This window comes from Penaeus vannamei, chromosome 20, assembly GCF_042767895.1.
Source record: "Penaeus vannamei isolate JL-2024 chromosome 20, ASM4276789v1, whole genome shotgun sequence".
Taxonomy (NCBI): Eukaryota; Metazoa; Arthropoda; class Malacostraca; order Decapoda; family Penaeidae; genus Penaeus; species Penaeus vannamei.
Genome location: NC_091568.1, coordinates 26,009,117 through 26,021,616, shown reverse-complemented (window position 1 = coordinate 26,021,616; position 12,500 = coordinate 26,009,117). Strand labels below are relative to the sequence as shown.

General features: G+C 31.0%; 2 protein-coding genes across 2 annotated transcripts in view; one reads left to right on the top strand and one right to left on the bottom strand.

Annotated features, from left to right (window-relative positions):
- The window catches only part of Pink1 (PTEN-induced putative kinase 1), a gene marked incomplete in the record, with an annotated part of 53,397 nt that extends 46,470 nt beyond the window's left edge, over nucleotides 1-6,927 (top strand). Inside the window, 1 exon segment of the mRNA XM_070135236.1 lies at nucleotides 445-6,927. Within this exon segment, the coding sequence (XP_069991337.1) occupies nucleotides 445-681 (237 nt within the window).
- The window catches only part of LOC113815107 (exportin-4), a gene marked incomplete in the record, with an annotated part of 30,901 nt that continues 22,104 nt past the window's right edge, over nucleotides 3,704-12,500 (bottom strand). Inside the window, 1 exon segment of the mRNA XM_070135235.1 lies at nucleotides 3,704-11,917. Within this exon segment, the coding sequence (XP_069991336.1) occupies nucleotides 11,723-11,917 (195 nt within the window).

Genomic DNA, 12,500 nt, shown 5'->3' with positions numbered 1-12,500 from the left:
TGTATATATGTGTATGTATATATATGTATATATGTGTATGTATATATATGTATATATGTGTATATATATATATGTATATATGTGTATGTATATATATGCATATATGTGTATATATATATGTATGTATGTATATATGTGTATGTATATATGTGTATGTATATATGTGTATGTATATATGTGTATGTATATATGTGTATGTATATATGTGTATGTATGTATGTGTATGTATGTATGTGTATGTATATATGTGTATGTATATATGTGTATGTATATATGTGTATGTATATATGTGTATGTATATATGTGTATGTATATATGTGTATGTATATATGTGTATGTATATATGTGTATGTATATATGTGTATGTATGTGTATGTATATATGTATGTGTGTATATGTATAGTTATATAATTTGTTGAAGTACCCTTGTCCATTCCTTTACAGATTATGCAGTGGTTACTGTGTCTCACAACCAAAGTCCTCTGTGAGGCAAGGCTCTCAGGGTCTCACCATAGAAAGCAGTACTCAAGCCGAGAACAACAGAAGAGGATGGAGGAGATGGGAGTTGTGACCTCAGATCGCCAAGGAGGGCAACTGGAGTATGAGCTTGTTTCCACATTTTTGGCGAGAGTCCACTACATGGACATCATTCAAGCCATCAAGTGGAATAGAGCATTTTAGATATGAGTGGGAATGTTGTGAGGCAAATGTAGTCTCATATATCTAGAAATGTTTTACCCAATAGGAAAGCAAAATATTGTATTAAATTATTATTATAATTTTTTTTTTTGTTTCTAGTAACCTTTTTTGATTTAATGATTGCTGTCTCACAGAGATCCTCTTGTTCCATTTAAAAATGGTAGTTTGTGTATAAGTAAACTACAAAAAAGATAGTAAAAATGTAAAGTAGGAATATGTAAGTTAAAAGGTAAAAGTTAGAAAAAGAAGAAAAAAAAGTAATGTCAAAACAGTCATTGCTTGAATTTACTGCACACTAGTAGACTGTTATCTTTTTGAAGATCATTATGTTGGATGCAAATTTATAAACACCAGAGAAGTATTTCAGAAAAGGAAAAGGAAAGAAGAGGGACACCTCTTAGGTCCATGTTCATTAATAATGGTATTCTGGAAATATTTCATTCAAATATTTGTAGTGTATGTTTATCATTGACAAAAAGGTTACAGTCACAATGCTTTTACATCCATACACTTGCACTCATTTTAGGTCCTTGCACAGGCGTGCAGACAGGTGTTCTGTATGTCCTTTCATAATTGCTATATGCTGTATACTTTATGTATAAGGACTCAAGGTTATATATCTTGATCATTCAGTGGTATTACTTATTTTCAAAATTTGTATTAAATTACTCAGTTAAACTGGTGTTCAAATAATTTGCAGAGCCTACTTTGCTCCAGCAAATAGTAGAGCATTTTGCAGTTATGGTTAACTTGAGCATATTAAAGAGTATAACTAGATATATATATGTATCAAAGGATATACTTAATACATAGGATACATACAATATTTGTTTGTATATTGTGATTTTGTTTTATTGTTTGTATATTTTTCATTTCACTTTCCCTTCCATGTATAAGTTATCATGTTTGTCAATTTAATTTTTATATGGAATCCTTTTCATACAAAATTTGTGATAGGAATGCCTTGTTAGTGTTAGGAAACCTAGCTTGTACCTATTTTTTTTTTTTTTTTGTTTGCCTAATTGACTTTTCTAAAAAAAAAAAAAAAATCCAAAAAACTTAACTAATGTCAAACTGATCACTTAATGGGATCAACTGACAAATGTATTCTTTTAACTATTCATATTTGATAGATCACCATTTAGAGGGGGGAATTCTGGATAATTTTTAGATTTGGGATATAGTTTAGAACAAGATGGAATTGAAGAAAACACAGGCAGACACAGACACACAAACATGAGAACACAGATACCTACTCATATATTCACATACAAACCTATGTTCAATTAACCTGCTCCCTCTAGCTTAATTCAAAGATTATATATTCACATGAAAAGAGTAGAGAAAGTATGTTTATTAGCATTTAGTATACTTATTCTTCCTGTGATGGTAAATGTACAACATAAAGGATAGTATATGTATATATATGGCTAGACAAATAAATATTTTAATAAACATTTTGTGTATGCTCTATTTATACTATATGAGTCGGTATTCTCCAGTCAGGAAGATAACACCTAGTGATAATTAGGTGCAAAATATATTCTGAAATATTTTTTCTCAGCACTCGTAAAACTCTACACACTATGATACTATACAAGGTAAAAAGGAAAAGTTATTAACAGTAAATTTGATTAAAGTTAGTAAAATTTACTTGTGAATTAAATCCAGTGTATGACCACTTACATGTGAATGTCAGATATCAAGATATGTTATACTGTAGATATGAATCCCATTTTCATTACGTAAACATAAAAATCAGGTTTATAAACTCTCAAGAGATTCTAAGTAGATGTGCTGGCTGTTTTTTGATTATCTAAAGAGCTTTTTAAAAATTGAAATTTACAAGAAAGTAAGAATGTTCTTGCTATTATTCCCGGTTCAAAAACAGACATTATGAAGTCTTAATTATCAACCAATTACTTGTCTTAAATGCCAACAGTGTCCATATTAGGGTATGCATGTCCAAAAGCATTCTCAGACCATTTGCTTATTAAATGTTTTCTTGATTTTAGCTTTCAACATAAACATTGATATCTCCACTTAAATGTTCAGCAATCATGAAATAGTGTGCATTAATTTGAATACATCAATGTGCATGCTGCACAGTTTAAAATGACCAAATGTTTAATATATATATTGTCGGACAATTGGTATAAACCTCGTTTGAACACATACACCTTCAATATGATCGTTAATGCTTTAAACAAATAAATGTCCAAGACATCAAAGGCCATATAGCACTACACTGTCACATAGTGGTATTGTAATACCATGAACTCCATGCTGAATTTTTGCACATTTTACTATTCTATTTGCTAGGAATATTCATCTTTGCAGTGCTCCCCACAACGATTTTCATTGGTCTTTTACCATCAAGCATGTTTTAAGTTCAATAGCTGACACTGTCTTTACATCCATAGTAGACAACTAATGTCTAGAGAATAATTGCAAGTATTATGAGCTTCACACAGAATCAATCCATCAGTATGTTACTGCTCCAGTTAAACATCTAGTAAATTGCAAATTGCCTTGCAAATCTTTCTTCTTCTTCATTACCTTTAACAAGTTGACGTTTTCTGTCCCTCACTATAATCTGCACATTAATTTAGCTGGCTAAAAACTGGAATGCCTGTGTTGTAATCAGGCAGAATTATCAGACAATGGGCATACTGTACTTATACACCTACTGGTAGTACTGTGGCTGACTAGTCACCAACTTAGCCCAGTGAATAACTGTGTGAGCACTGCCTGCAAACTCTGGCTGCCTCTTGGGCAGTGCTCAGCTTTATAGAGGTAGTAAAGATCAAAATATTGGTATATTTCAATCTGGTTTTGAACCTATTCCGAGACTTCAAAATTAAATATACCAAATGTACATACCTTGCAAACTAATGACTGGATTGATGCCTCTTAGTACCAGAAAAAAATCTTTGGCATCAGAAAAATATGCTTCTTGCTAGTCTATTTAAAAAATGAGGGGGAAAAATGAAAACAGTGAAACTTTTTATAGATGTTTAATAAAAAAGAAGTAGAAACATAAGTATGAGAGACTGCTATGTTAACACTGGTACAGCTAGACAATATCACAATGCAGGACAATGCACCTGGCATGAAGACCTGTATGGGTCCCAGCTTGGATTTTCTAATGAATACTTAATGATTATTTTTTATGCAAAAATACCTAACTTTTTTTTTTCAAAACCACCGAGGCACCCAGAAGTTTCTTTTCTATTAGTATCTACCAAAATCAGAAATGTACATTTCCCAAGAGCAAATAACAGAATCCTGTTAATACATCTTTTTTCTTTTATCACATCAGCTGCCAAAAATATAATGCATCTGCAGCATATACAATTCTGAATATTTGAAGAAACAGAACAAAAAATAAAAAAGGTTCACATAACAGTAAGAGTAATATCAATTGATAATAATAATAGTAATAATAATAAATGATGATGATGATGATGCTGATGATGATAATAATAATAATAAACATACTTCACACAAATATTTTGGGACTAAAAGAACAACAGATAACATTATATCTTATCCCTTATTTGATGCCTGAATTCCACTACTGAATTTTGTGTGGCTTTACTGCATTCTCTAATTTCATTGACAAACTGTTATATGGTGATATTAAGAGCCCTATAAAATCTATGACCTAACATGTACTATATTCTTTTTCCATCAAAGTTAAAGTTAGAACATTCTACTTGTGACACGCATGAAAAAAGGCTTAAAAGAATTTACTACTTTAATACTTTTTCTTTTCTTTTATCACAAAAAAAATAATTGAGTATATTATTATCATTTCCTTAACAGACATGAAGAATGCAAGAAACATTAAAAAGAAAATTGTGCTGTGCTAAACTATTCATCCTCTGTTTCCACTGAATTTGGTGTTTGCAAAATTATAGGATGGGTTCTAATTATATAGAAGTTCTGGTCATTCTACGATTTCTTTCACCGTAAATCAATACAAAATTCCTTGATCAAAGCAATACATATTCCTTATGTTCCCAGAAACCACTGAGTGCCTCATAAGTGATAATTATAAGCTATTACTATCATTAAAAATAAAAGTAAAGAAAAAAACTAGCATAAAGTACTACAGTGATGCAATAATTGTAAATTACATAGTAAAGCTTCATTAATCTGTCCATGAATTAAATGAAGATTGTTTATTATTTACACTCAGTCATGTGAAATAAATCCGAGTCATCTTCACTTCTCACTACTTCTCTACAGACTCAATTTGCTTTGAAGCAAGACCTGATGGACATTAGCAAAAGAAAAACAAAAACAAAACAAAAAAAATGCTTAAAATAAAATTATAAAAAAGTTAGCATAAGCAAACATGGGCACTGACAAAGTAAAGACTTGTTGTGATACATGTTATAACTCTGAAATATTCTGGATTCATCCTTTAGTCTTTAGTAATGCTAAATGCACCTTGTCATTCAATACCACTTATAAGCCTACACACAACAAAATAAGCAACTTTGTTTCCATTATTGAACTGAAGAAAAAAACATGCTTAAAGAGTAATTATGCTTTACTTCAAGACCTAATCATGCTGGAGTTCCTGTAAAAGTATGTAAAAATTTTAATCAGCCTTTTATAATTAGCTTCTGCATCAAATGCCAACAATTGAAGAAAACAGACCTATCACAAAACTTCAATTACCAGCATTTAAAAAAGGTACCATACAAAATACCGTTTTCCATTTCCTTAACAGATCAAAGTTTGTGTATTCAGCTAATTAATAAGAAAGAACAGGAACATTCCTTAAAAAATATGCAGGTATACATCTTATAAGATCATAACATGTGTTCTAAGCTACCTATGATTTAAGGGCCATTTCAAAAACTGAAGTACATTTTGTCATTGTGACTTATACTGACCAAAGAGCTGTTCCAAAATTCTTAAAAGTGTACTGGATTATACTCAATTCATTAATGTTACTGAAGACCACCACACAGGACATGTCAAGAACAGCAATTCATGCATACCATACTCTAGAACCAGAAATACAATTCCACACATGTAAAACTGCCATTTAAAAAGATATCTGACAACCCAAATATATTCTTTTACTCTTATGACAGTGACACTATCTAAGTATGGGTTCTACATTTTTTCTCTATGCATCTTACAGCAAAAGTCAATGTACAAGTGTGCATGTGAAGTCATATTCACATTGCTGTTTTTCCTCTAATAAAAGTTTATCTGTGAGGAAAAATGGAAAGAAGAAAGGAAATAGGACATTATACTTTTTCTTTTCTTTTATCACATAAAAAATGATTGAGTATATTATTATCATTTCCTTAAGACATGAAGAATGCAAGAAACACATTAAAACAATCAAAATATTAAGAAACTTGTGAACAGAAAAGAAATAAATTTGTAATATGCTATGCCTAACAAAGCAAAATTTACATACAACTGTTTCAGTTTTCCCTTGGGATTGTTCTCACTCAAAGTAATCAATTAAAAATCTTGTGATCAGCCAATCACTTTCCATGCCATTATCCTAATGCAATATTACAATTTTAAGGATTGATCTATCAAAATACATCTACAATAATTCTTTTGTCTTTTTTACATTAAAAACCTCTTTCTGATGAAGGTGCAACTTCTCTATTTGTATAAAAATATTTTACTGCAGAAGGAAATGGCTAAAATCCAACACAAAGAGTATTTAACACAAATCAAGGAGTCCTTTGTACTATAGGACAGCACTGATTATGGAATTTACATTGCTTCTTTCTCAAGAACTGTGTATGTGCTGTAACTACATCCTCCTGCAATCATGCTTCCTAAACGTATGAAGAAAAATACATAATAAGGTTTCTACCAGTGTCCTTATTCGTAAGCTGGAATGTCTATGCATGTCAAGACTGATGGCATGGATATAGCAAGGGGGAAATCTGACAGCTGGGAAAAAAAAAAGAATGACAACAAAACAACAAAATAAAATCTATGCAAAAAGGTAGGATACTAAGGATCTTTTGTCAATAAAAAAATAACTAACAACTGTAATAATAAACATAATAATCATTAAAATAATAATATTAATGATAACAAAGATACTAACAATTATAATAATGATTACAAAAACAATAATAATGATAATAATACTAACAATAATAATAATAATAATAATAACAATAATAATGATAATAAAATCAACAATAATAAAAAAAAAAAAAAAAAAAAAAATCATCATAATAACAAGATTAGAAAAACCTGTAATTTATCCTCACTCTTTACATTCTCAACATGTAATGAAAACCAACTAAAATCCTTTCTCTATTCCCTCACTTGATTCAAGAGGAGTGTATATATATTTCCTAAAGCTTTATGCATTACAAGTGTATAGAATACCAGCAAGCAGGAACATAAGGAGAAGGACGGTCTATTCGATTGTCACAACCACGATGAACTGCGTTGTATGTTACACGGATTTGTAGAGTGGAATATCAATTACTCAAAACCTTATCTATTATCATTTCTCTTTAGGACTAAATATGTACCCATAACTAAGGGTTTCTTAACACTTTTCTTTTATAGTTTACAACCAAAATTACGTACTATGACAATCAATTGTGGAGAAAAAAAGACACATACACACATACACACACACGCACACACATACATGATGTAATGAACTGAATATAAACTATCAGTACTACTGTAAAAATAACAAAATGTATAATAATAATAATCTTAAACTAACAGTATTTTTGTAGGGGTGAAAAAAAAAAAAAAAAAAAAAAAAAAAAAAAAAAAAATGCAGACAGGACTTTGTGTAAACACCACCCAAATGTTTGCCACAACAATAAAAAAGTGCTTTGAACCTGGTTGCGCCAAACCGAGATTCCTCCTCACTCGTTTTGCTAAGAACATATCAATGCCCCAAATATTATCGAGAAGAGTAATTTGAGAATTTTTTTTGTCATTAAACCAGCTCGAATCACAGTCTTGGTTGGTTGAAGTAAATCACAGCCCTAAGTCACATTCGCAACCAATCCTGCACGAGGTAAGTTATTGTGTAAAATTTACCTACTTTATCTTCTTTTGTTTGTAGCATTTGGGCAATAATTAAGGTAATGGTATCATAATACAACTTTGACAATAAGCCAAAGCAAACCTAAAATAAGAGTAAAAATAATAATGATGATGATACAAGCATATAAATTGCAAATGCAGTATAAGATCTTCCAGAAATAACAATAATATTGTTTATTTTAGGATTCAATTTTTTTCTCTCACTTGTATATAAGATAATAATACAATAATATATAAACATTTTCTGCACTCATGGTAAAACCAGTAAAATCAAAAAGAAGAAATTCAACAATAAGCTACAAATATAGCATATTTAGTTAGTTTGCAATAAATAATAACAATGGCAGTAAAGGGGAGAAAAAAAAAAAAAGTATGACATTCCCTTAATTTCTCGTCATTACAGACAATGCAAAATATGGAGTGCAAAAGTTCTTAAATCAATAAAATTAAAAGCAATAACCACTTCCTTTCCAGTCAATGATATTAGTAAAATAAAACCAATACAAATAAAATAAACTCATGAAAAGGTACATAAAAAACAAAGCCAAAATGAAAACCGGGAAAATAAATTAGGATATACATTTACCACAATGACTATTTCTGTAAGGTCTTTTAACTATACAACTCTATCTTTAAAGGTATGAAAGCAGAAAGTAACACTTACACAACACTAACAGCAAGGGACTAAATATAACGACAAGAAAGGCCATAGCAAGCCTTTGGTAACCTAGCTGCAAGACAAAAATGAAAACAAAGCAATAATAATGAAAACCATTAAAAAGCCCAATAATCATTATGAGAACAGTTTAAGATAAAAACAAAATTGATCAAGAGTAAATATAAAAATCAATAAAAAGTATACATACTAATCAAAATGAATACACACAAAATAAATAAGTTGCTAATTACACATAGGCCTAAGGCTAAGAAGCAACTCTACTACATCACAACTGGGTTCTCAAAGGCTAGCTGCCTTGCTCTCTTTGGCTCAGCAACACGGATTAGGCAAAGCATCGTTAAAAATGTAAACACCATATTTTGTACATTTAGGCAATGTGAAGATGATGAAACTGCTAAGTTCAACTACTGATTAGGGATTTTGAAATGGAAAGGACGAGACACAGAAAAAGGAGGAAAAATCAAGAAGGGATAGAAATAAATCTCAATAATCTGGAAGTGACATCTTTTTAATTTTAGAAAAATGACTTAAAAAAAAAAGTGTCAGGGTATTGGTATTTATAGCTCATACAACTATCTGCTAACAAGCCATTAAATTGTACATCATTTACACAAATGTCTGAGATGTCTATTATAAAAAGATGCTATGAAATGACCCTATTGAAGGAAATGATACAACAATACAAGATCAGAGAGTGAATAATACCATAAATAAGCCTCTGTTACTTACTATACATAATAGGAAAAAGAATTTTGAAAAAGGGTGGAAAAATAAAATAAAAATAAGAATAAGAATAAAGAAAGAAGTAGAAAAAATAACTTAAAAACTAATCATTATCATAAACTGCAGTAGCCAAAAGCAGCTGAAAGACCTAGTCAATATTGTATTCAATGAGTATCTCTTATAGTCAGCAAGGCCTGCATCTTGAAATGAACATCATGAAGAAATCCCAACAAGAAATATCTTACTGTTTCAAGCCTCTGTGTGCATTATTAGCTTGAATCTGCCATGGAAAGCTTCTGCACATTGCTTAATTTGAGTTATCTGGGCAATAGAATGCACACTGTATTGAGGAGATGGGTAGAAAAATAATTCTTAGATGTTATTGATTACCTGGTGTTTTAAAATGTCACAAACACTTTCACTCCTTGCTTTTTCAAGTATAACTAAGAATAGCATGTTATTCCTAATAAAGTATAAACATTAAACATCTAAATACTTAAACAGTATTGCAAGTCCTTGCAATCAATACTAAATACAAAAGTAAGAGTGACAACCAAACAGATAAAGCTTATTTTATCATGATCTTTATTTTTCCTGCAATATCACTCACACATGAGCATACACACATGTATACAAACCAGCATTAACCCCTGTACCCCTTCCCCTTTCTTCTACTCATTCTCTCTCCCTTAAACTAGGTAACTAATTAATGCACATTTACACAATATCACCCACTCTCTCTTACTGACAGACAGAAACAAATGAGTGTGGAAAAAATAATCACTGGATTACAAGACATCACTGCAAAAATTGAGATAGGGCAAAAAGATAAAACCATTTAACATGGAATTTTGAAGCCCAAACAAATAGTTAAATGTAGCTAAAAGTTAATGTAAAAAAGTAGTTTGGGTGTATTTTTACTTTCAATCTAACTGGATCATTTGTGCTTTTGTGGAAAAATTAAGACCTTCCATTGGGGAAAAAGTGGTAATTCTAATTGTCTACCAGGAAAAAAAATCTACATCACCAGTAAGACAAAGAACTCTACCACAGCAAAACATAAAAAGAAAAAAATTACAAAAATCATAGAAACGATATGCAACATTGCTGATAACACATTTCTACTACAAATGTAGTGTCAAACTAAAAAATGCAAAGAAGTAGAAAAAAAAAAAAAAAAAAAAAAAAACTTTCCTTAAAATGGATTTCTCATCTGCCTTACTTCATTGATGAACAGGTGCTGGCAATGATACATTTGATAATGAGGTCGCACTGAGGCATTCCCTGCGACAATCATCCTTATAGGTTTAGTATGAAATGCTTAATGGTGCTAAGTCATGATTTTTTTCTTTTGTGTCTAATGAAGATAAGCTCTCTTCTTACAAACAGGAACAAGAAATGGACATGGACATACGGCAAATAAATATTGTCATTAAATGCAACACTAGATATTCAAAAACTATGGAATTATGCACCAGTAGAAGAATGCAAGACTATTGAAAAAAGAATGAAGAAAAAAGGTAACATAATGATGATATATTTTTTTAACATCTTGCTGACAGCAATAAATCACACATGCACAAAAACATGGCCTGCAAGAAGACAATATTCACAAAGACTTGAAATAATATCCCCTTTCAAGTGCCTGTCTCATGAGCTAAAGTCTTTCTCCATCTAGATATCAAATTTGCAAGTCTACCTCTTCAGGGAAGATTATACACAAAAGCTTTTCCCACCAACAAATATGCTTTCCTTCATGCACCACTTTAATTACAGATATTGATAAGCATACAAATAACATCTAAAAGGTGCCAAACATATGTAAATGCGCTCACACATTCAAACGGGACACTTTTAAAAATCCCGGAATATTGTCTGGTGCTGGTACTGCTTTATACTGATATATTCCATTATTGTTAACCCATGTTCAAGACCAGTGAATTCATATGTGTGGAAAAAGATATTAATGATATCCAAATTATAAAAAAGATGAAAAGGAAATGTCTTAAAATTGGAGAGATACCTTAATCTTGCATCAAATATAGTAAAAATTCTTTTTATTTGTTTTTGGAAACTTTCTCATCTGATGAATGAGCTCTGCCATAAACTCTCAACGTGGGTTACAACAACTCAAATATCTCAAACACTGGAGCCAAGCTACAGCTACATGTAACCTTACTAATTATGATTGAAGCTTGGATACATGTTACTTTTATGGACACATTAACCAACATACAAGTGAAGCTCATAATCACAGTGATACTTGTGTTGCCTCTAGAGCTACAGCACAATTGTTTTTTTTTTTGCTTTTTGTTTTTGTTTTTTGTTTTTTTGCTTTCTGTCGTACAAATCAACAGAGATTCATCTTGTCTTAAATAAATAAAATATTGGAAAGTGATGAACATGTAAATAGGTCATGGGTTTAAACAGATGATTATGCTTATGTACATATAATATTTCTAATGTTTGAAAAAAAAGAGACAAAAAAATGCATAACTATTTATATATATAAAATAATTAATCACAATTTCTCATTATTGTCAATTATTTGACGAGTAAAAACCCTCTCACGTTTGCTATGAACTTCTCAAAGTTGTCTCTAAACTTGATCCGATTGATACGGTCTGCTGAGAGCTCAACGTTAGCTGTCAGCTGCGTGAAGGCTTCAGCCAGACGTTGCCCAGTGGTCTGGTCAGACTGGCTGTGCAGTAGGGCCTGAACCAAGTCTTGATAGTCAACCTGAGTAAGAACACAAATTTCATATTAAGGTGTGTCTGTAAAAATAAAATCAGGATGTCAGGATGATACTTTAGGTTATTGTCATTTAACCCTTTTGATATGGCAATGCCTATCGAAGCATCATCGAAGTAAGCCATAGTTTCCTATGGTCTGAACCTATCTGCTCCCTTTGCAATAGATTTGTAGCATAATACAGTACATTATGCCATAAAACTGTACTGGAGGGGCAATTGCCAAAGACAGTTTCTAATGAAAGTTTATCAAAGCTGTTTCTCCTTTTGACCAGGAACTCCCTTTCAATCCCTTTTAAATCCCAAGATCCTTCTGTTTTGGGGGTTGGTGAGTGGTGATCTTACTTGAATGGATGCACCTGATAACTACTACATACGGCACATGAGGGTACGCGTGTTCAAAGGTGTTCTCAGATCAATATAAATATATATATTGTCCGTGAGCACCTTTAGATGTGCATACACTTGTATGCTGGAAAGAAAGAAAATAAGAAAAAGAAGAAAGAAATAAGATGATAAAAGGGAATTCAGGAACAGTAATAAAAAATAAAAATGAATGGGAAAGGAAACAA